A 20,461-nucleotide genomic window follows, 5' to 3' on the forward strand; every position below is an offset into this window, starting at 1 on the left:
TTCTTTTAAAATAATGTGCTAAAAGATAGAATCGTTGCGTTAGACCAATTAATAGAGAGATAAAAGTTACGAAGATAATCCTTCGTAGCTTCTATCCTTCGAAGATTATCCAAAGTTTGAACATGAGATTTGCTAAAGTAATTGCAAAGCTCCAGGTACCTCATATCGGCAGGACTGAAGAGTCTAATGATTGGACATTCAATAACGTAGTGTGAGAGATCATGTCCCAGTTCCTGCTCACAAAGCCTGCACGTGGAGTGCTCAGGATTGGGAGATCCGTCACCTGTAGCCACCTGCCACAGGTAACGGTAACCCAACTTGATCCTGGGAGCCACTGTGTCGCACAGTCTGGTGGACGTTTTGTGCTGCCCATCTTGAGGTTATCTTGAGATGATTTCGGGGCTTTTTTTAGTGTCCCCGCGGCCCGGTCCTCGACCAGGCCTCTACCCCCAGGAAGCAGCCCGTGACAGCTGACTAACACCCAGGTACCTATTTTACTGTTGGGTAACAGCAGGTTAACCATAGATACAGGTTTTCAGATTTAAATGTCATAGCTTTTATATGAGTGTTTTCAGGCTTTTGGTGGTCAGGAATTTCTGTTCTATCAGACCTGAGTATTTACAACAATATAGACCTAACAACAGAGATGGGGATAAATAGGTTTAATTCCACTTCATTTTTGTTGTGCTAATTTGGCGGCTGTCTTTGTTATTATGATGGATTATATTTATGCGGGATGGTATCCATACAAAATATATTCTAATCCATTTGTTCTGTGCAGCGATTAGGTGATTTAAAATTGTTATTATGACTTTCCTGCTGTCAATCTTGCAGGAGAAGTTTTCACGTGCTTGAATTTGAATCACAAAAAACAATTCCTCGTGTGTTTTTAGGTATCAATGACGATTGCTTGAAGGACTGGTAGTACCCGGTAGTACAATGGTGTTCGTTTTCGACGCACAGTCGAGAATTCCGAGTTCGAATCCAGGGTGGGACAGAAATGGTTGGGGCACATTTCCTTTCACATAATGCGCCAGCTTAGCTAGCAGCAAGTAGGTACCCAAGAGTTAGTAAGCATCTTGTGGGATTGCATCCTGGGCGGGGTCAGTAATATGACCTTGGGAGGGGGGGGGGGGTGGAGAGACCTCGATGAAAGCAGAACCTGTAAGAATACACTCTGGCTCCCTGTCCCCCGTCCAATCACTTAGGGAAGACGGTAGACCGACGGTCTCGCTTCATGCAAGTCGGTGTTCAATCCCCGATCGTCCAAGCGGTTGGTCACCATTCCTTTCCCTCCGTCCCATCCCAAATCTTTATCCTGACCCCTTCCCAGTGCTATATAGTTGTAATAGCTTGGCGCTTGCTCCTGATAATTCCCTCCCTCCCCCCCTGTCCCCCGACACAATGCGTTAATTTATTTAACTCTGAAGCAGTTTCGTGTAGGTTCGGAATTTTATCCGCGTTGATGCAAGGTGGATACCATTCCTTCACAACATCCTCATATCCCAGCTCTTTGTGCTCATAATAAAGCTTTTATTATGTCCTCCTGTCCTACCTATTATTCTCTACGTACCTGCTGCATGGGGAACAGCTTCTCCCTCTTATCAACCTACCCTGGATTTGCGCCCTGGAGAGGCCACGCCAGACGGACAATCAGAGTGCAACTCCATAGTCTCCTGACACTGATGGATGCCTGCTACTAGATCCCCACCTCTTTTTGGCCATTCCTCCTATCCCAGCTGTCATCCTGCCTCATATCTCTCATAGTGCTATAAAGTCATATTTATTTTATAGCATAATTACCTTCAAATACTATTTTTTTGTATTATTGTTATCATTTGCTTCTCGCGTCTTCTGTTGTCTTTGGTCAAGTTAAGCATTCGCCAGTTTTCATGCTTCTCTTACCCTTTCAAGGTCTGCTACATATGCCTCACTTAATATTTCATTGGGTACTTCGTATTCCTCGTTATAGTTACCATGGGAACCAATCCTGTTATTTAGAGTGCACGTGTGCACAAGCCTCTGCGTCAGTGGCAATGTGTGTGTGCTCTGTGTTTTATAAATTTAATCATAACCATACACATCAGTGCATGTTGATGTATATTGATCCGTAAAATCAAGGTCTGCGCAAGTGTATTGATACATTTGCTAACGCGTTAACCTCCGTTTTAATATCTCCCAGGTGCCAATTTATCTGTGCCTTTAATCTGTGCCTATAAACTAACCCATTACAATTTTCCTATGAAACAAGGCATAAATATTGCCGACACAGTTATCGGCGTGCCGGAGCGCCTCCCGATAAACACGCTATGCTGAATATTGGTCTGGCGAGTGCCAAGGGGCGTACATCACGCGATATTGGTGCTACGTTTTCCCTGAAGACTACCTGAGCCAGGCACCCGGGCCCAACACAACACCTCCATGGCCCGTCTGCCTGTTTAGCTTCCTGTCTCTCACTCGTGCTCCTAACGAGGTGTTTACCGTCATTGCTTCTCCTTCCAACACCCCCCCACACACCTTCCTCGTTCTTCCTGTCTAGTGTCGGGACATCGTAACTGGTTGGTCGGTTTTATGTTTCTTGTTCGGTATGTTGATTTCGTTTGTCTGCTACTTTTTAAGTTTTTTTCTGGTCGTTATTGTATTCTGCTATTCCTTTAATTGCCAAAAAATGTTCTCTCTAGGCCAGGGGCCAGATTCACGAAGGTACTTACGAATGTTTTTCTTCTTAGCTACGAATGCTTTCCTTCTTAGCGCACTTCGTGGCGACTACGCCGGTATTCAGGTTGCTACACTAAGAAGAAAAACCTTTGTAAGTTTGGTCCGTCATCTAAGTGTGCTGTCGACCACTCGCAGCTTTAGGTAAACTGGATATAACTCAATTTTTCTCTACTATATAACACTGGGATAGATTTTAAGATTTTGGAACGTAAACAAAAGATTATAGCTGGTGAATCTCGTGAGGATGAGTCCTTCGTGTTTGTTATATATGCATTCTCTGCTTGAAACTTGAAGTAAATATGTGTTATGATATTAGAATTAGTTTTATAATAGCCAGATAGTATACCAGTAATTATTAAGTAAATAAACACTGGTGAACATGAAATATGAGAGAAGGTGATGAGCCCTGCCTGATGGAAGCATTTACTATCACCAAATACCCCTGTTTACCTAGTAGTAAGGGTGTACCTTAGCTATGCATACCCATTTCTAATTTATTTAGTTTGGTTTTATTTTTAAATTAAATCTGGGTGAGACATAAAATAAAAATATGCTGCACAAATGATGTTAGGTAAGGAGAAGGGTAAAAACGTCAAAAACTTTATTCATTGAATACTTAAAGCTATAATTATGACTATATGGACTATTAAAAAGAGAGAGAGGGAAGTAGGGGTCCAAGACCTCTTCCTGTTACACAACTTGGGCGTGGAACAAGTAATTATCAAAAGAAGGCACCATGCCGGGAAGGCTATGTAGCAGTAAGGCAGTGAGGTGAGGCAGCTACTTATTTGAGAAATGCTTATTTTATTTACCTTATAAGCTGAAACAGCTTATTTTATTTAAGGAATACTCAGCTGATTCATTTACATTTAGCATGGAACAAATTTGTGTCTAAGACCTCTCTCCCTGTTACACAATTTGGCTGTGTGTAACCAAACTAGAAGTGCTCTACAAATCAAGGGACCCAGAATGTGGAATGACCTCCCGAATCATGTCAAAGGCTGTACCTCTCTCAACCAGTTTAAGAGTAAAACCAAGTACTACCTAATTAACTCCATGTAACCTACCTTACCCCCAAAATGTCAACCCATGTCTTGCTACTTTTTAAACAATGCTGTTTGTTCACCAACGTGTACAGTTGCTGATGTCTGCTATGTTACCCCCCTTTTCTTTATTTTTTATTTCTTCTTTCAACACAATTTATACCTAATCCCGATTACTATTAAGTTTTAGTCTAAGTGTTTTCCCCCCCCCACACCTTGCCCGAAATGCTATGAGTATTAGTGGCTTTAGGTATTGTATGTACTAGCTCTGCCTATAAATCCAACATTATGTTTGTAAATCAACTGTGTGTACTTTTCCTGAATAAAATGTATATATTATTATTTATTTATTAATCAGTAAGTATTAAAAGAAGGCACCAAGCGGGGAAGGCTATGTAGCACCATTGTGTGTAACAATAAACCAATTTTTTTTAACAAATAATGCACCTGTATGGTAAAACCAATCCTGTTAACTGTAAAAATATTGATGCAGTTATTTAAATAAAAAAATATAATTAAAGAAATATTACTGGTTTATTTTTATCCTATCTTTTTGTACTGTACAGTATAACCAAGGAAGTGAAAAATTGAGACATAATGCACAATTTAATGAATGATTAAAAAATGATTAGCATGAATTAGCAGTTCAAAAGATATATGACTATTACATATCAACATGAGATCTTAATGATCCATGGTTAACATGATTTAATAAGGATAATACAGTATTTATAATAATACAAACTATAATTTAAAATCTTTATTAGTGATTTTTTTTATTAGGAAGATTAGGTATACACAGCAATGTGCTGCTACCCTATTCTATATGGAATATTACACAGTGTAGATAAAAAACTAGCTATAAATTTATTTAATACTCCCATCTCACAGGATGGTTAGACATACATGGAATCAAGGTACAAAATACCAGCCTCAATACAAAAAACAAATCAACTCTGACTAAACAACTCTTCACGATTTTCACAAGAGGTAAGCACTAAATCATAGAAACATTATATAATAATTACTCTTACCAGTTTCTACAAGACTTCTCTCAAATAATGTATTTTTTAACATGTTTAGGTATACACAGCAATGTGCTGCTTCCGTATTCTGTATGAAGGACCACACAGTGTAGATCAAAAACGAGCTACAAGCTCATCCAACATCCTCACCTCACAGGATGGCCAGTCATACATGGATTCTGGAGAGAACAAAATACTTAAGGCTGATCTATTTTTTTTTTTTGCAGGAATATTCCTGCGCGGGCCCTAAGCCTCTGGCTGGCCCACTAAGTGTTGCTTGTTTCTGTTTTACTTGGGCGGAGTATGAGTATTTATTACTCGTATGGTCGCTTCAGTAAGATTTTGTCATATGTGTTTAACAACTTCTGCTCTGTTGAATCTAAGTTGAAATCTTAATGGGTTTGTAACTGTGCACTGTGTTAGATAATGTTCCAGTGGTCTGTCGGGCATTTCTCCACAGTGCTGACATTTCCTCTCATCTTCCGGAAGCTGATATATTAGCCTCCACTGGCCAAATCTGGGTGCAGCACAAGAATATCTTCCAATATTCCTGAGTATATGAAGTAATTGCAGAGCTCAAAGTACCTCATACCATTTGGTATGAAGTCACTGATAACAGGGCAATCACAGATATAGTGTTGGAGAGTATGTTCTATCAAGTAGGACTGAAAACAGATGTTTTTTCCACCCAGAGGGTTATAAACCCATGGAACTGCCTACCCGCTGAAGCCGTAAATGCCAAATTCCAAGCTAAACAATATCATTAAGACAATTGGCGGGCCCTTTAACAAGCCGCCGGCTTTCTGTCCTCGTCGAGGCCACTAGATAGTTAGTGGCCCTTGGGTAAATTCAGTAAATATATATAATAATTGTCTGCGCATCTTCCGAGCAACAAGGACAGCTAAACAGTATATCTTAGAATTACGTAGGTAAACAATAAATGTAACATATTTGTTTACTACAATGTCGGTGCTGTCTGTAGAAGTTGAAAAAACGTAGTTTTGCTTTGAAATATACTAATTTTATAAGAAAATTCGACGTAAATAGGAGGCAGTAGAGCTCCGATAAGCCAACGCTAAATCTTCAATGTGAAGAATGTTGCTGCTCTCTGATTGGCCAAACGAAACACAGTAGTGACCTCTATCGGCACTCAGGTGAACCAGACCCAGAACCCAAATATCTTCCTAAGTGGACCTACGTGAATTGCACCTAAGCATCTTCTTAGAGCATACTTAGGAACCATCGTAGCAAACCTATTTACGAATACATGGAGCTTCGTGAATCTAGGTCCAGGTTGTTTTATGGAAGTGTTTGCTTGTCTACGTGCCTCTCAGTCCACTCAGCTAATTTTCCCCTCTGTCTGTCCACCCAACTAATTGTTTCGTTGTCTGTTCACCCAGCTAACTTTTTGCTTGTCTACCAACCCAGCTCACTGTCTGCTTGTCTCTCCCCACAGCTAATTAACTCGGTCCACAGAGTTAATTATCTGCATTTCTGTCTAACTAGCCAATTGTCTGCCTGTCTGTCCACATAGTTATTTGTCTTGTATGAGGGGGAGAGGAGTAGCTTCTTGGTCAACTATTTATTACAGAAATCAAGAAACCTCCCTCCCAAAAAAACATCAAAGGTGAACCCTAACACAATTGATCGTAGCACTCTAGTCTCATTTCTGCATACACACAATTTTATATATATATATATATATATATATATATATATATATATATATATATATATATATATATATATATATATATATATATATATATATATGCTCATAATCAACAGCAGCACTCAATGACTTCATCTAAATCAGGACATCGTACCGTCAGCAGTTGAGCTGAGATTCTTCCCCTCAAGCATTTCAGAACGTGTTGTATCTCTCCTTACTTCTGCAACACTTCCCAACAGTCCTTGGGAATCCCATCTGTCTCTTTCAAGCTTGTAATATCACAGGTAATTCTATAGAACTCCATCTGTCACTCTTATGTCTTCACTGTCAACAGTTATACTATGGAACCTCAGCTGTCATTTCATGTCTTCACCGTCACTGGTAATACAGTGGAACTCCAGCTGTTACTTTGATATCTTCACCGTCACTGGTAATACAGTGGGAACCCCAGCTGACACTTTGATGTCCTCAGCATCTGTGGTATGACTATTACATTCCAGGAGACTGGGTCAGCCCGTCACAGTTGCCTGGTGAGGTTCCAGCGGGAAGCTCGTGTTCTGTGCTGAAACTGTACCTTAAGTGCTATTGATCACCGCGGCCCCTCACGCTTCGTTGAGCCTCCATAGGTGTGTGTGTGTGTGTGTGTGTGTGTGTGTGTGTTGTGTTGTGTGTGTGATGTGTGTTGTGTGTTGTGTTGTGTGTGTGATGTGTGTGGTGTGTGTGGTGTGTGTATGTGGTGTGTTGTGTTGTGTGTGTGGTGTGTGTGGTGTGTGTGGTGTGTGTGTGGTGTGTTGTGTTGTGTGTGTGATGTGTGTGGTGTGTGTGGTGTGTGTGTGTGTGTGTTGTGTTGTGTGTGTGATGTGTGTTGTGTGTTGTGTTGTGTGTGTGATGTGTGTGGTGTGTGTTGTGTGTGTGGTGTGTGTGGTGTGTGTGGTGTGTATGTGGTGTGTTGTGTTGTGTGTGTGGTGTGTGTGTGGTGTGTGTGTGTTGTGTGTTGTGTGTGTGTGTGTGTGATGTGTGTTGTGTGTTGTGTTGTGTGTGTGGTGTGTGTGTGGTGTGTGTGGTGTGTGTGTGGTGTGTGTGTGTTGTGTGTGGTGTGTGTGTTGTGTGTGTGGTGTGTGTGTGGTGTGTGGTGTGTGTGGTGTGTGTGTGGTGTGTGTGTGTTGTGTGTGGTGTGTGTGTTGTGTGTGTGGTGTGTGTGTGGTGTGTGTGTGTGTTGTGTGTTGTGTGTGTGTGTGTGTGTGATGTGTGTTGTGTGTTGTGTTGTGTGTGTGGTGTGTGTGTGGTGTGTGTGTGGTGTGTGTGGTGTGTGTGGTGTGTGTGGTGTGTGTGTGTGGTGTGTTGTGTGTGTGTGTTGTGTGTGTGGTGTGTGTGGTGTGTGTTGTGTGTGTGGTGTGTTGTGTTGTGTGTGGTGTGTTGTGTTGTGTGTGGTGTGTTGTGTTGTGTGTGGTGTGTTGTGTTGTGTGTGGTGTGTTGTGTTGTGTGTGGTGTGTTGTGTTGTGTGTGTGTGAATTCACATCGGTGCACAAGTTTATTCTTACTCCTTTCTAAATCGAGTAATCTGCAACCACACATGCAGCTCGGCTCTTCCCAGTGAACTCTGCCACCCTCACTGCCCTTCACCCTTCAGAGTGATTCTACTGTGTTCCACAGTCGGCAAAATTTTTACACCACTCTAACCATTTCTCTGAACTGAGTCTCAGCTTCTCTTAGCGTATATTTAACTCCTATATCTCCCCCTCTTGTCACCTTCCAGGAATGCTTTTCTATATTGCTCCGTGCTATTTTAAACTAAGAATTTCTCCTCCGGCTCACCAAGATAGATCTTTGTGTCTTCAGCTCGCTCACCAAGAACAGATATAGGCATTATATTTTCCTCTCTATATATTGGTTCATTTGTTTCTGTTTTTTTATATGGAGTTCGTTAATTGTTTTTGAGGTTTCGCGTGTTTCCTTTATCGGGTCTCTGTATTTACCTTTAATTTTGTTAGTGGTTTTGTCTTTCATCGGTGTGTTTATGTTTCCAGAATTTCTGGGCCTCGTTTGTTTATGTTTGTTTATGTTTGTTTATGGTCTCTGAATACATTTTTTTTATTGTAGTTTTCTCCTGTATTTTACTCTTCAACTTTACTTGTGCTAACCCTCTCTCTTTCTCTCTCTCTCTCTCTCTCTCTCTCTCTCTCTCTCTCTCTCTCTCTCTCTCTCTCTCTCTCTCTCTCTCTCTCTCTCTCTCCCTCTCTCCCTCTCTCCCTCTGCTGTTTATTGCTGAATTCTACTCCATTACTTGTGCTCACTCTAGCAGACTTTTTCCATTTAGGTAACAAATTTTCAACTGTTCTTCTGTCTATCTCACTTATTTCAACTTCGTACTCGTGTATCCTCTGGTTTTTTAAATATTTAATCGTTAAACCGAGCTTTGTATTATTTAATCGTTAAACAACGTCTTGAGAATGAACTTGTCATATTGCAAGTTGTAAGTGCTCTGGCCGACACAAGTCAAAAGTTGCTGATGCCTACCGCAGTTGTTCTTGCTCACTCAACTCTAGTTGGAAGCAAGTTGGTGAGGAACTCGAGAGGAATGAGGCCGGTTCTTGTCGATAAGACGGTCACTATAACGGTCATGTGGAAGAGGTCATCCAAAGGAAGGTGAGAAACACTGTGTTACTATTGATGATGAAGTCAACACCTCAGAACTTTTTTTTTTTTTTGCAGGGATATTCCTGCGCGGGCCCTAAGCCTCTGGCTGGCCCACTAAGTGTTGCTTGTTTCTGTTTTACTTGGGCGGAGTATGAGTATTTATGACTCATATGGTCGCTTCAGTAAGATTTGGTCCCACGTGTTTAACAACTTCTGCTCTGTTGTATCTAAGTTGAAATCTTAATGGATTTGTAACTGCACTGTGTTAAATAATGTTCCAGTGGTCTGTCGGGCATTTCTACACAGTGCTGACATAACTGGTCTCATCAATTAGACTCTACTGTAAGAACATATTTTCGACGACGAGCATTATGTTGGACAGATTCATGTCAGCTATACTCGACACACACACACACACACACACACACACACACACACACACACACACACACACACACACACACACACACACACACACACACACACACGTGACTCCTAGCAATTCTAAACAGAAAATACAGCTGATTCTATAATTAAAGAGCATGAAGATAGGTAATGCTCTACATAGGTAACTTGCTTATAAAGAACTCTCTCACACTAAACGATATTCCTTGAAACAGACGGATGATACTAAGCAATTACATTCACTCCCGATGACTGTCAGCCCTAATAAAGTAATTTTAAATGTTAATATCAATGAATTCCGGATTACCCACAAGCAAAGCCTTGAATTCATGCAGAAATGTGAAAAATAAAAATGTGATTGCCTTTAAGTTTCAATATGCCAAATCTGTCACAGAAACTGCATTGAAAGAAAAATATTTTAAAAGCCTAGTCTAAGAATGATTCAGTCCTTTACAGATATGTTTAATACCATCCCTTAAATGGAAATTATATGAAGAATTGCACACACTCTTAAGAAGTGTAAAATTAATGTTGTGTTTAAGAATTTGTGTACAGTGAATAACGTATTGATGAAAAATTCCTCTGTTTTTTTGGTGGATGTGTAAGTAAGATACATTGTAAGTTATGTATTACGGTTTACATTAGTCAATCACTACGAATATGGACAAACAGTTAAGCCAGTGTAAATGTTCTATTAGATCAGGTCACATTTCAAATGGTATTGTTTGCTCACTTAGGAGATTTCAGCTATTCTGTTGACTGGATTATTGCAATCCAGAATTGCAATAATGCAGTCAACAATTATTGAATTACAATTGTTGCTTTGAACTAGAGCAAGTCTTCATTAGCAGAAAGACAAGTGACTCACGTGTAATTATATATAGAGATAATACTTTGAATTTGAGTCCGGGATTGTACAAAAGTTACAAATTTTTAGTTAGTATTTTGCCGCGAAAACAATTGAGATGAAGGGAGGGAATCATCAGGGGAAAACATCAAGCCATTACGACTATATAGCACTTGGAAGGGATTAGGATAAAGGATTTGGGATGGGACGGAGGGAAGGAATGGTGCCCAGCCACTTGGACGGTCGGGGATTGAACGCCGACCTGCATGAAGCGAGACCGTCACTCTACCGTCCAGCCCAAGACAGGTTTAAGGGTCACAGCCCCTCCTATCTGGCCTCCAGTACCCTGTCTGCTGTTTCACTACTCTCTTTTCACGGTTCGTTTTCATATTTTCTCAACTTTCGCAGATAAATTTCGTGTTATTCGTTGCACTGGTCGCAGTTTACTTACGATTTACATTCAGTTCTTGCTTACATTTTCGTCCCTAATTTAAATTACTAGTTGTTGTTTTATAGGTAGTTGGCACCAGTTTCTTAAATTGGTCTCCTTCCTTGCTACTTTCTCTCTCTGGCATTTGTTACTTATTCCTGACGACGTCTCTCTGAAGGAACCAAAGCGGTCGTACTACTTCCTATTTCTCTGTGGTGCTTAACGCATTCGTCAAATTTGTGAAGGCAAGTGTTCTGTATCTCTCATTAAATATCTCTCATTATCTCATTCGAGCAGCCTAAGAACTGAGCGAGAGGAAACGTGATATTTCTGAATATTGTTCTTTAATTACTGATATTTTTGCTTTAAAAATTGTCACATTAGCTTACATTCCTTAGCCTAATATGAGAGTAACATATATCTTACGTGTTAGAACAAAATATACAAGTTATATTAGAATATAAATTTACTATCTTACTAGTCAAGGTACATTAAATAACAGTTATCAACTTTCGCTTCAAAGTTAAAATAGATCACAGTTAGTAGTCTACACTACTAGTTATATTAGATAACTGTCAGTGGTCTACTCTTTCAGATACATTAGGTTATAGGAACTTCCTTACTTTTTATGTTACATAATACAGCAACTTCTTTACACTTCTAGTTAAATAAAGTTAAAGTCATTATCTTTCTCTTCACGTTACATTACAATACAGTGACCGGCATCGTTCACTACTGGTTCAGTTACTGTTGCTGTTCTGTGACTGAGCACCTGGGTGCTCGTGCCTGACTGGGTGTTCGTGCATAACTGGGTGTTCGTGCAAGATTGTTTCAGTAAACTCGTCACACATCTTGTTCATTTCCTGCCTTGTGAACAGAACACACAGCTTGTGCATGTTCAGCAGCGCCTCTAATTGTTTCTGCATTTCTTGTGTAAAATTTTCAGTGGCTGCTGTTAGAACGTTGTCGCGAGAGTCTTGAAGTTTTTCATGGTCGATATTTAGAGTTTCCATTGAAAGCAAAGTATGTGATACTAGACGGGTCTCATTTAATATTTCATTCAGATGCTTCAATTTCTTTTCATTTTTCAGTTTTTGTACATTAAACAGACTCGTAATTCTATTGGCGTCGTCCTTGAAGTTGTCGTTTAATTCCTTAGATTCCATGACGAACTTTTCGTTTAATTCCTTAAATTCCATTGTGAACTTTTCGTGTAATTCCTTTGAACGTTCTTTATATTTGTCCTGTTCTTCGACGTAGACTTTCCAGTTATTTTCCTGTTTCTTTATGAGACTCTCTCACAAACTCAGCCACTTGTTGGGCTCGAATATAAATAATGAGCTCCAATCAGACTTAAGCGAACGTTTCCAGAGGTTCAGTGCTTGTCCTGCAATGTTGCACATTTTCTGGACATGTTCATCCATGTATTGATCAAGATCCTGTCTTAATTCTATATTTTCCGTGTTTTTTAGCATCTGCTTTTCAACTTTCTCGAAGTCTTCCTTTGCCAATTTTAGGCCTTTCTCGGCTTCTGTGATTCTTTCTGCAATTTTCTTTTCATTCGGTTTTATATTTTCGTCATTTTTATATCTCTTCTTCCTCTCAGGTTCACCTATTTCTTTTCTACTTTTCTTTCTATTTTTGTGAAACGATTCAATTTTCTCACGATAATCCGATTGTTCTTTATTCAATGATGTTAAGATTTCCATGTTTAGAAAATCTAATTTTTCTAGCCACTTTTCAGAGATGTTTGCTAATATTTTAGATGATATATCCTCTGGTGTTACTTGGGTTGAAGCACCACCAACTAGGCCACCTATAAGAGGTAGTTCTGAATCTCTCTCTGAAAGATCAATACTTTTCGCAGCATTTTTAAATATTATTAAGGGAAAAACTGATTTTTTATCTGTAAACATGTAAATGTATATTCCGCAAAATATAATCCCCAGGCAAGCAAGGAGCAGTAACATAAGACACGCAACAAATGCTCTGAAGTAACTGGGTAACGGATCACACTCACAAGTTACAGAGGGAGACTGGGTCATGAGTTGCCGTTCACCGTAGGAGTCGAGTGACGTGGCCTTCACTCTCAGGCTACCAGAGTAGGTGTTGAGGGTCAGTGTAGCTCCAGGAAGCATGAGGACACCGTCTTCCTCTGACGCCGTCGTCGTCGATTCTCTCAAAACTACATTGCCTTCGTTGATTAACCCGTGATACGCTACCACAGCCACAGATGATTTGTGCAACAGAAGATCAGAACCTTTTGTCACATGCAGGTTTTGGAGAGTTTGGAGTGTTGATGAGACCAGGTCCACCGAGACGCCTGGCTGTAGAGGGCTGGAGACGTTGAAGACCTTGATGACGGAGTTGATGACGATGAGTTGACTGATGTTGGCGGTGGTGGCCAGCGTGGTGATGATGCTGTCTTCCATGTATATACGACTCACCCGGCTAGGTAATCTGTCCAAGTTCGAGTGTCTGGCGGAGAACTCGCGGTGAGGTTCACAAGGGTCACCCTCGCCCTTCACCACCACCACCTCGGCCACGTTGTTGAACATAACGCTGACACACACAGTTTCACTCAGCTGCAGCTTCACAGCGTTTTACACGAACACCTTCTGCACTGATGTGTCCAGTTCTTCATCCATAAAAACCATCTACGGAAGGAACAATATATTAATCAATGACTATAAATGTTTACTCATAGGAGATGGCCTTCCAGGAGTAAGCTTTTAATGATCGGAATCACCTAAAGAGGAAATATATTCACATGTATGATTACTTAATTTTCAGATCGCGTGATTTACAGACGACAAAAATATATTATTTTCGCCACTGAATACCACCGATCTATGTGTGAAAAAAACATATATATATATATATATATATATATATATATATATATATATATATATATATATATATATATATATATATATATATAACTATATATATATATATAACTATATATATATATATATATATATAACTATGTCGTACCTAGTAGCCAGAACGCACTTCTCAGCCTACTATGCAAGACCCGATTTGCCTAATAAGACAAGTTTTCATGAATTAATGTTTTTTCGACTACCTAACCTACCTAACCTAACCTAACCTAACTTTTTCGGCTACCTAACCTAACCTAACCTATAAAGATAGGTTAGGTTAGGTTAGGTAGGGTTGGTTAGGTTCGGTCATATATCTACGTTAATTTTAACTCCAATAAAAAAAAATTGACCTCATACATAATGAAATGGGTTGCTCTATCATTTCTTAAGAAAAAAATTTGAGAAAATATATTAATTCGGGAAAACTTGGCTTATTAGGCAAATCGGGCCTTGCATAGTAGGCTGAGAAGTGCGTTCTGGCTATTAGGTACGACAACTATATATATATATATATATATATATATATATATATATATATATATATATATATATATATATAAATATATATATATATATATATATATATATATATATATATATATATATATATATATATATATATATATATATATAAATATATATATATATATAACTATATATATATATATATATATATATATATAACTATATATATATATATATATATATATATATATATATATATATATATAAATATAACTATATATATATATATATATATATATATATATATATATATATATATATATATATATGTCGTACCTAATAGCCAGAACGCACTTCTCAGCCTACTATTCAAGGCCCGATTTGCCTAATAAGCCAAGTTTTCATGAATTAATGTTTTTTCGTCTACCTAACCTAACCTAACCTAGCTTTTTTTGGCTACCTAACCTAACCTTACCTATAAATATAGGTTAGGTTAGGTTAGGTAGGGTTGGTTAGGTTCGGTCATATATCTACATTAATTTTAACTCCAATAAAAAAAAATTGACCTCATACATAATGAAATGGGTTGCTCTATCATTTCTTAAGAAAAAAATTTGAGAAAATATATTAATTCGGGAAAACTTGGCTTATTAGGCAAATCGGGCCTTGCATAGTAGGCTGAGAAGTGCGTTCTGGCTATTAGGTACGACAACTATATATATATATATATATATATATATATATATATATATATATATATATATATATATATATATATATATATATATATAAATATAACTATATATATATATATATATATATATATATATATATATATATATATAGTTATATATATATATATATATATATATATATATATATATAACTATATATATATATATATATATATATATAACTATATATATATATATATATATATAACTATATATATATATATATATATATATATATATATATATATATATATAAATATAACTATATATATATAAATATAACTATATATATATATATATATATATATATATATATATATATATATATATATATATATATATATATAAATATAACTATATATATATATATATATATATATATATATATATATATATATATATATATATATATATATATATATATATGTCGTACCTAATAGCCAGAACGCACTTCTCAGCCTACTATTCAAGGCCCGATTTGCCTAATAAGCCAAGTTTTCATGAATTAATGTTTTTTCGTCTACCTAACCTAACCTAACCTAGCTTTTTTTGGCTACCTAACCTAACCTTACCTATAAATATAGGTTAGGTTAGGTTAGGTAGGGTTGGTTAGGTTCGGTCATATATCTACATTAATTTTAACTCCAATAAAAAAAATTGACCTCATACATAGAGAAAAGGGTTGCTTTATCATTTCATAAGAAAAAAATTATAGTAAATATATTAATTCAGGAAAACTTGGCTTATTAGGCAAATCGGGCCTTGAATAGTAGGCTGAGAAGTGAGTTCTGGCTACTAGGTACGACATATATATATATATATATATATATATATATATATATATATATATATATATATATATATATATATATATATGCATGCTTATCTGTGTCTGTCCGAGGCGGGAGTCCAGACGCTTGGGTCTGGCCTTACCCCTTTTTACCAGCCAATTCAACGTCATCTACGTTAACTCAACGTTGAATTAACCAACACTTTCTCATGCTACGGACGGTAGAGTAACGGCCTCGATTCATGCAGGTTGGCGTTCAATCCCTGACAGTCCAAGTGGTATAGCACCATTCCTTTCAACCGTCCCATCCCAAATCCTTAACCCTTCCCAGAGCTTTATAGCCGTAATGCCATGGTGTTTTCTCCTTATAGATTTCCTTCCTTTCAGGTTATGCTCATTCCATCCATTCACTGACGCAAAAGATATAGTCATCAATTTCAATATGTTGTACATTCAAAATAGGACTTTTCACAAATATGTTCATATTATGTCAGTCCCAGAGATGCATTCATCATACATGCTTTCATTCACAATAGGAAATATTGTTCGTGCTCCAGAGGTATACTACTTGTCCTGCAATGTTGCACATTTTCTGGACATGTTCATCCATGTAACGATTAAGATCCGGTCTTAATTCTATATTTTCCGTGTTGTTTAACATCTGCTTTTCAAACTTGTCTAAGTCTTCCATTGCCGATTTTAGGCCTTTCTCGGCTTCTGTGATTCTTTCTGTAATTTTCTTTTCATCCGGTTTTATATTTTCGTCATTCTTATATCTCTTCTTCCTCTCAGGTTCACCTATTTCCTTTCTATTTTTCTTTCTATTTTCATGAAATGATTCAATTTTTCACACGGTTCACAATATTAGGATGTGACTTAATATTATTACACATTACAATATTGTACATCTTTAGGTTATGGTTAGGCTAGGGTTAGATGTTTGAGTTCTGTTGGCTATTATTTACATTTGTAATATGTATGGTAAGCCTTTTCGGAGGTGCGATTCGAAGAAAAAGAAAAAAAAAAGATTCTAAAGCAATGTTAGAGAAAAGCAGAGTGTAGAGTGTGGAGTGTGGAGTCACTGTAGAGTGACATCTGTCATTGCTAATACACTAGAGAAAGAAAGAAATAGTTACCTTGTCAGTGGTTTTATAGTTACAGAAGAGTGTGGATCCCATGTGTTCACAGAATGTAGCATTCACGCCCACCCTCAGTATCTCCGATACATACACACTGGCTGCTGCCTCAGAACACGCCCACACCACCACCCACGCCCACATTCTTATCCTCATAATGTGTGAAGGCATTGTCGTGTGATTCCTGGAAAGATTAGATCAGTTTACATTATGATGCTGGAAAATCTCTCTCTCTCTTTCTCTCTCTCTTTCTCTCTCTCTCTCTCTCTCTCTCTCTCTCTCTCTCTCTCTCTCTCTCTCTCTCTCTCTCTCTCTCTCTCTCTCTCTCTCTCTCTCTCAAAAATATCGTGGTAATTCAAGTAGTCATCCCCAGGTCACCCTGTACCTCTCCAGGTCACCCTGTTCATCCCTAGGTCACCCTGTACATCCCCAGGTTACCCTGTACATCATCAGGTCACCCTGTACGTCATCAGGTCACCCTATACATCCCTAGGTCACCCTATACATCCCCAGGTCACCCTGTACATCCCCAGGTCATCCTGTACATCAACAGGTCATCCTGTACATCATCAGGTCACCCTGTACATCTCCAGGTCACCCTGTAAATCCCCACTTCACCCTGTACATCATCAGGTCACCCTGTACATCATCAGATCACCCTGTACGTCCCCAGGTCACCCTTTACGTCCCCAGGTCACCTTGTACATTCCCAGGTCACCTTGTACATTTAAAGGTCACCCTGTACATTCACAGGTCACCCTGTACATTCCCAGGTCATCCTGTACATTCCCAGGTCACCCTGTACATCCCCAGATCACCTTGTACATTTAAAGGTCACCCTGTACATTCACAGGTCACCCTGTACATTCCGAGGTCATCCTGTACATTCCCAGGTCACCCTGTACATCCACAGGTCACCCTGTACATCCACACGTCACCCTGTACATCCACAGGTCACCCTGTACATCCACAGGTCACCCTGTACATCCACAGGTCACCCTGAACATCCCCAGGTCACCCTGTACATCCACAGGTCACCCTGTACATCCACAAGTCACCCTGTACATCCACAGTTCACCCTGTACATCCACAAGTCACCCTGTACATCCACAGGTCACCCTGTACATCCACAGGTCGCCCTGTACATCCACAGGTCACCCTGAACATCCCCAGGTCACCCTGTACATCCACAGGTCACCCTGTACATCCACAAGTCACCCTGTACATCCACAGGTCACCCTGTACATCCACAAGTCACCCTGTACATCCACAGGTCACCCTGTACATCCACAGGTCACCCTGAACATCTCCAGGTCACCCTGTACATCCCCAGGTCACCCTGTGCATCATCAAGTCACCCTGTGCCTCATCAGGTCACCCTGTATATCATCAGGTCATCCTGTACATCACCAGGTCACCCTGTACATCATCAGGTCCCCCTGTCCATCATCAGGTCACCCTGTACTTCTCCAGGTCTCCCTGTATATCTCCAGGTCACCCTGTACATCCCCAGGTCACCCTGTGCATCATCAGGTCACCCTGTATATCATCAGGTCATCCTGTACATCACCAGGTCACCCTGTACATCATCAGGTCACCCTGTCCATCATCAGGTCACCCTGAACATCCCCAAGTCACCCTGTGCATCCCCAGGTCACCCTGTACATCCCCCGGTCACCCTGTACATCCCTAGGTCACCCTGTACATCCCCAGGTTACCCTATACATTTCCAGGTCACCCAGTACATCCCCAGGTCACCCTGTACATCTCCAGGTCACCCTGTACATCTCCAGGTCACCCTGTATATCCCCAGGTCACCCTGTACCTCCACAGGTCACCCAGTACATCCCCAGGTCACCCTGTACATCCCCAGGTCACCCTGTACATCCCCCGGTCACCTTGTACATCCCCCGATCACCCTGTAAATCCCCAGGTCACCCTGTACATCCCCCGGTCACCCTGTACATCCCCAGGTCACCCTGTACATCCCCGGTCACCCTGTACATCCCCAGGTCACCCTGTACATCCCCAGGTTACCCTCTACATCCCCAGGTCACCCAGTACATCCCCAGGTCACCCTGTACATCTCCAGGTCACCTGTACATCTCCAGGTCACCCTGTACATCCCCAGATCACCCTGTATATCATCAGGTCATCCTGTACATCATCAGGTCACCCTGTACATCATCAGGTCACCTTGTCCATCATCAGGTCACCCTGAACATCCCCAAGTCACCCTGTACATTCCCAGGTCACCCTGTACATCCCCTCGTCAACCTGTACATTCCCAGGTCACCCTGTACATCCCCTCGTCAACCTGTACATTCCCAGGTCACCCTGTACAACCACTGATCCTCCCCGGGTAATGGTGGATATCATCAGTAGAAAGTAATTAAAAAGAATACCTTTGAAACCACGTTGACTGTGGCTAAAGCGACAGCAGGTCGGTTCATAATGTGTCACACCCGTCCGCACACCCGTCCACTCCTTATCGGCAGGGAAGTTAGCCTGCAACGCTATCACGTTTATCTTATCGTTCACTGATATTATCGAACAGTGTAATTTGATTGCACTCTATCCGATCTCTATCCGTTTTCCGTCGTACAGGACTCTTCATTGCGCTAAAAAGAATATCGTCTATCACTACATACTCTAATCCTGCGACCAGTCAAGATCGCGTGATATATTTGACAGTACACAGAGAAATCACAATAACGTGATATATCGGTGGACAAATTTACAAGGGCCTTGTTGCGAGGGTTCGAATCTAGGCGTTGGATGTTCCCAGACGCGCTCTTAGTCAACGGTACCACTAATCAACTAGCCAATGGGATCCTCGTGGATGCAGATGCACTTCAGGTTGCAATTCTTGTAACATGTCGTGGTACAGTTGACTAAAGCGCGTTTGGGAACACCCAGCGCATAGCTTCGAACCCTAATCAAGGCCCCCTGTTGGATTTGTTAGTTGACAATGTATGATGTTTAATGTATATAACAACATGATGAGAATAATTATATGGTGATTCAAATTACATGACGTATTTAATTATATATGAAACTTTAGTGTGTGAATAATTTATCATATTAGTACATTTTGAATGTAGCCTTTCTTCTTAGCCATATCTTATTGCATATGACAGCGAGGATGCGATCACTTAGTCCAGCACGAAGTTTTTTTTATATGTCTTGTGTTTTCTTCACTTGAGAAGGAAATTGAAAATGTAACTCTCCAAAGTCTTTCTATATATTGTTCAGCCCTCTTCATCTGTATCCCTTTCAAGCTCTCTTTAACTGCGGCTTTGTCTCTATCTCTTCACTACCCTTGACTGGACCCAACTTGTTCCTTAATACCTATTACGATTATTGCTGTCTCCAAAGTCAATACTGAAGCTTTTGTGTAGCCCGAGGCTAGGAGACGCGTTTCGTGCACCTCTGTCAACATTATTAAAGATTGATAATGATTAAGCAACCCAAGAGGTGGCACGGTCATGAATAGCCCGTAAAACATTATCTAACAGCAGAATACGAATATATATATATAACCTTGGATGGTGTACACGACACCTTGGATGGTGTACACGACACCTTGGGTGGTGTACACGACACCTTGGGTGGTGTACACGACACCTTGGGTGGTGTACACGACACCTTGGGTGGTGTACTCACCTTTC

At 39.7% G+C, this 20,461-nt stretch overlaps 1 protein-coding gene across 1 annotated transcript; it reads right to left on the reverse strand.

Moving 5' to 3' along the window:
• Window positions 1-8,600: 8,600 nt before the first annotated feature.
• LOC123762284 (uncharacterized) lies at window positions 8,601-19,298 on the reverse strand. The gene is made up of 3 exons (XM_045748709.2): window positions 19,196-19,298; window positions 16,791-16,974; window positions 8,601-13,434 (listed from the first exon to the last, which is right to left on the reverse strand). The coding sequence occupies exon 3, from the start codon at window positions 13,333-13,335 to the stop codon at window positions 12,076-12,078; it is 1,260 nt and encodes a 419-aa protein (XP_045604665.2). The 5' UTR covers window positions 13,336-13,434; window positions 16,791-16,974; window positions 19,196-19,298; the 3' UTR covers window positions 8,601-12,075.
• Window positions 19,299-20,461: the final 1,163 nt, after the last annotated feature.

This window comes from Procambarus clarkii, chromosome 2 (genome assembly GCF_040958095.1).
Source record: "Procambarus clarkii isolate CNS0578487 chromosome 2, FALCON_Pclarkii_2.0, whole genome shotgun sequence".
NCBI classification, from domain to species: Eukaryota; Metazoa; Arthropoda; class Malacostraca; order Decapoda; family Cambaridae; genus Procambarus; species Procambarus clarkii.

Coding starts and splice junctions, on each gene's coding strand:
- LOC123762284 (XM_045748709.2), bottom strand. CDS start 13,335: ATGTTCAACAACGTGGCCGAGGTGGTGGTGGTGAAGGGCGAGGGTGAC.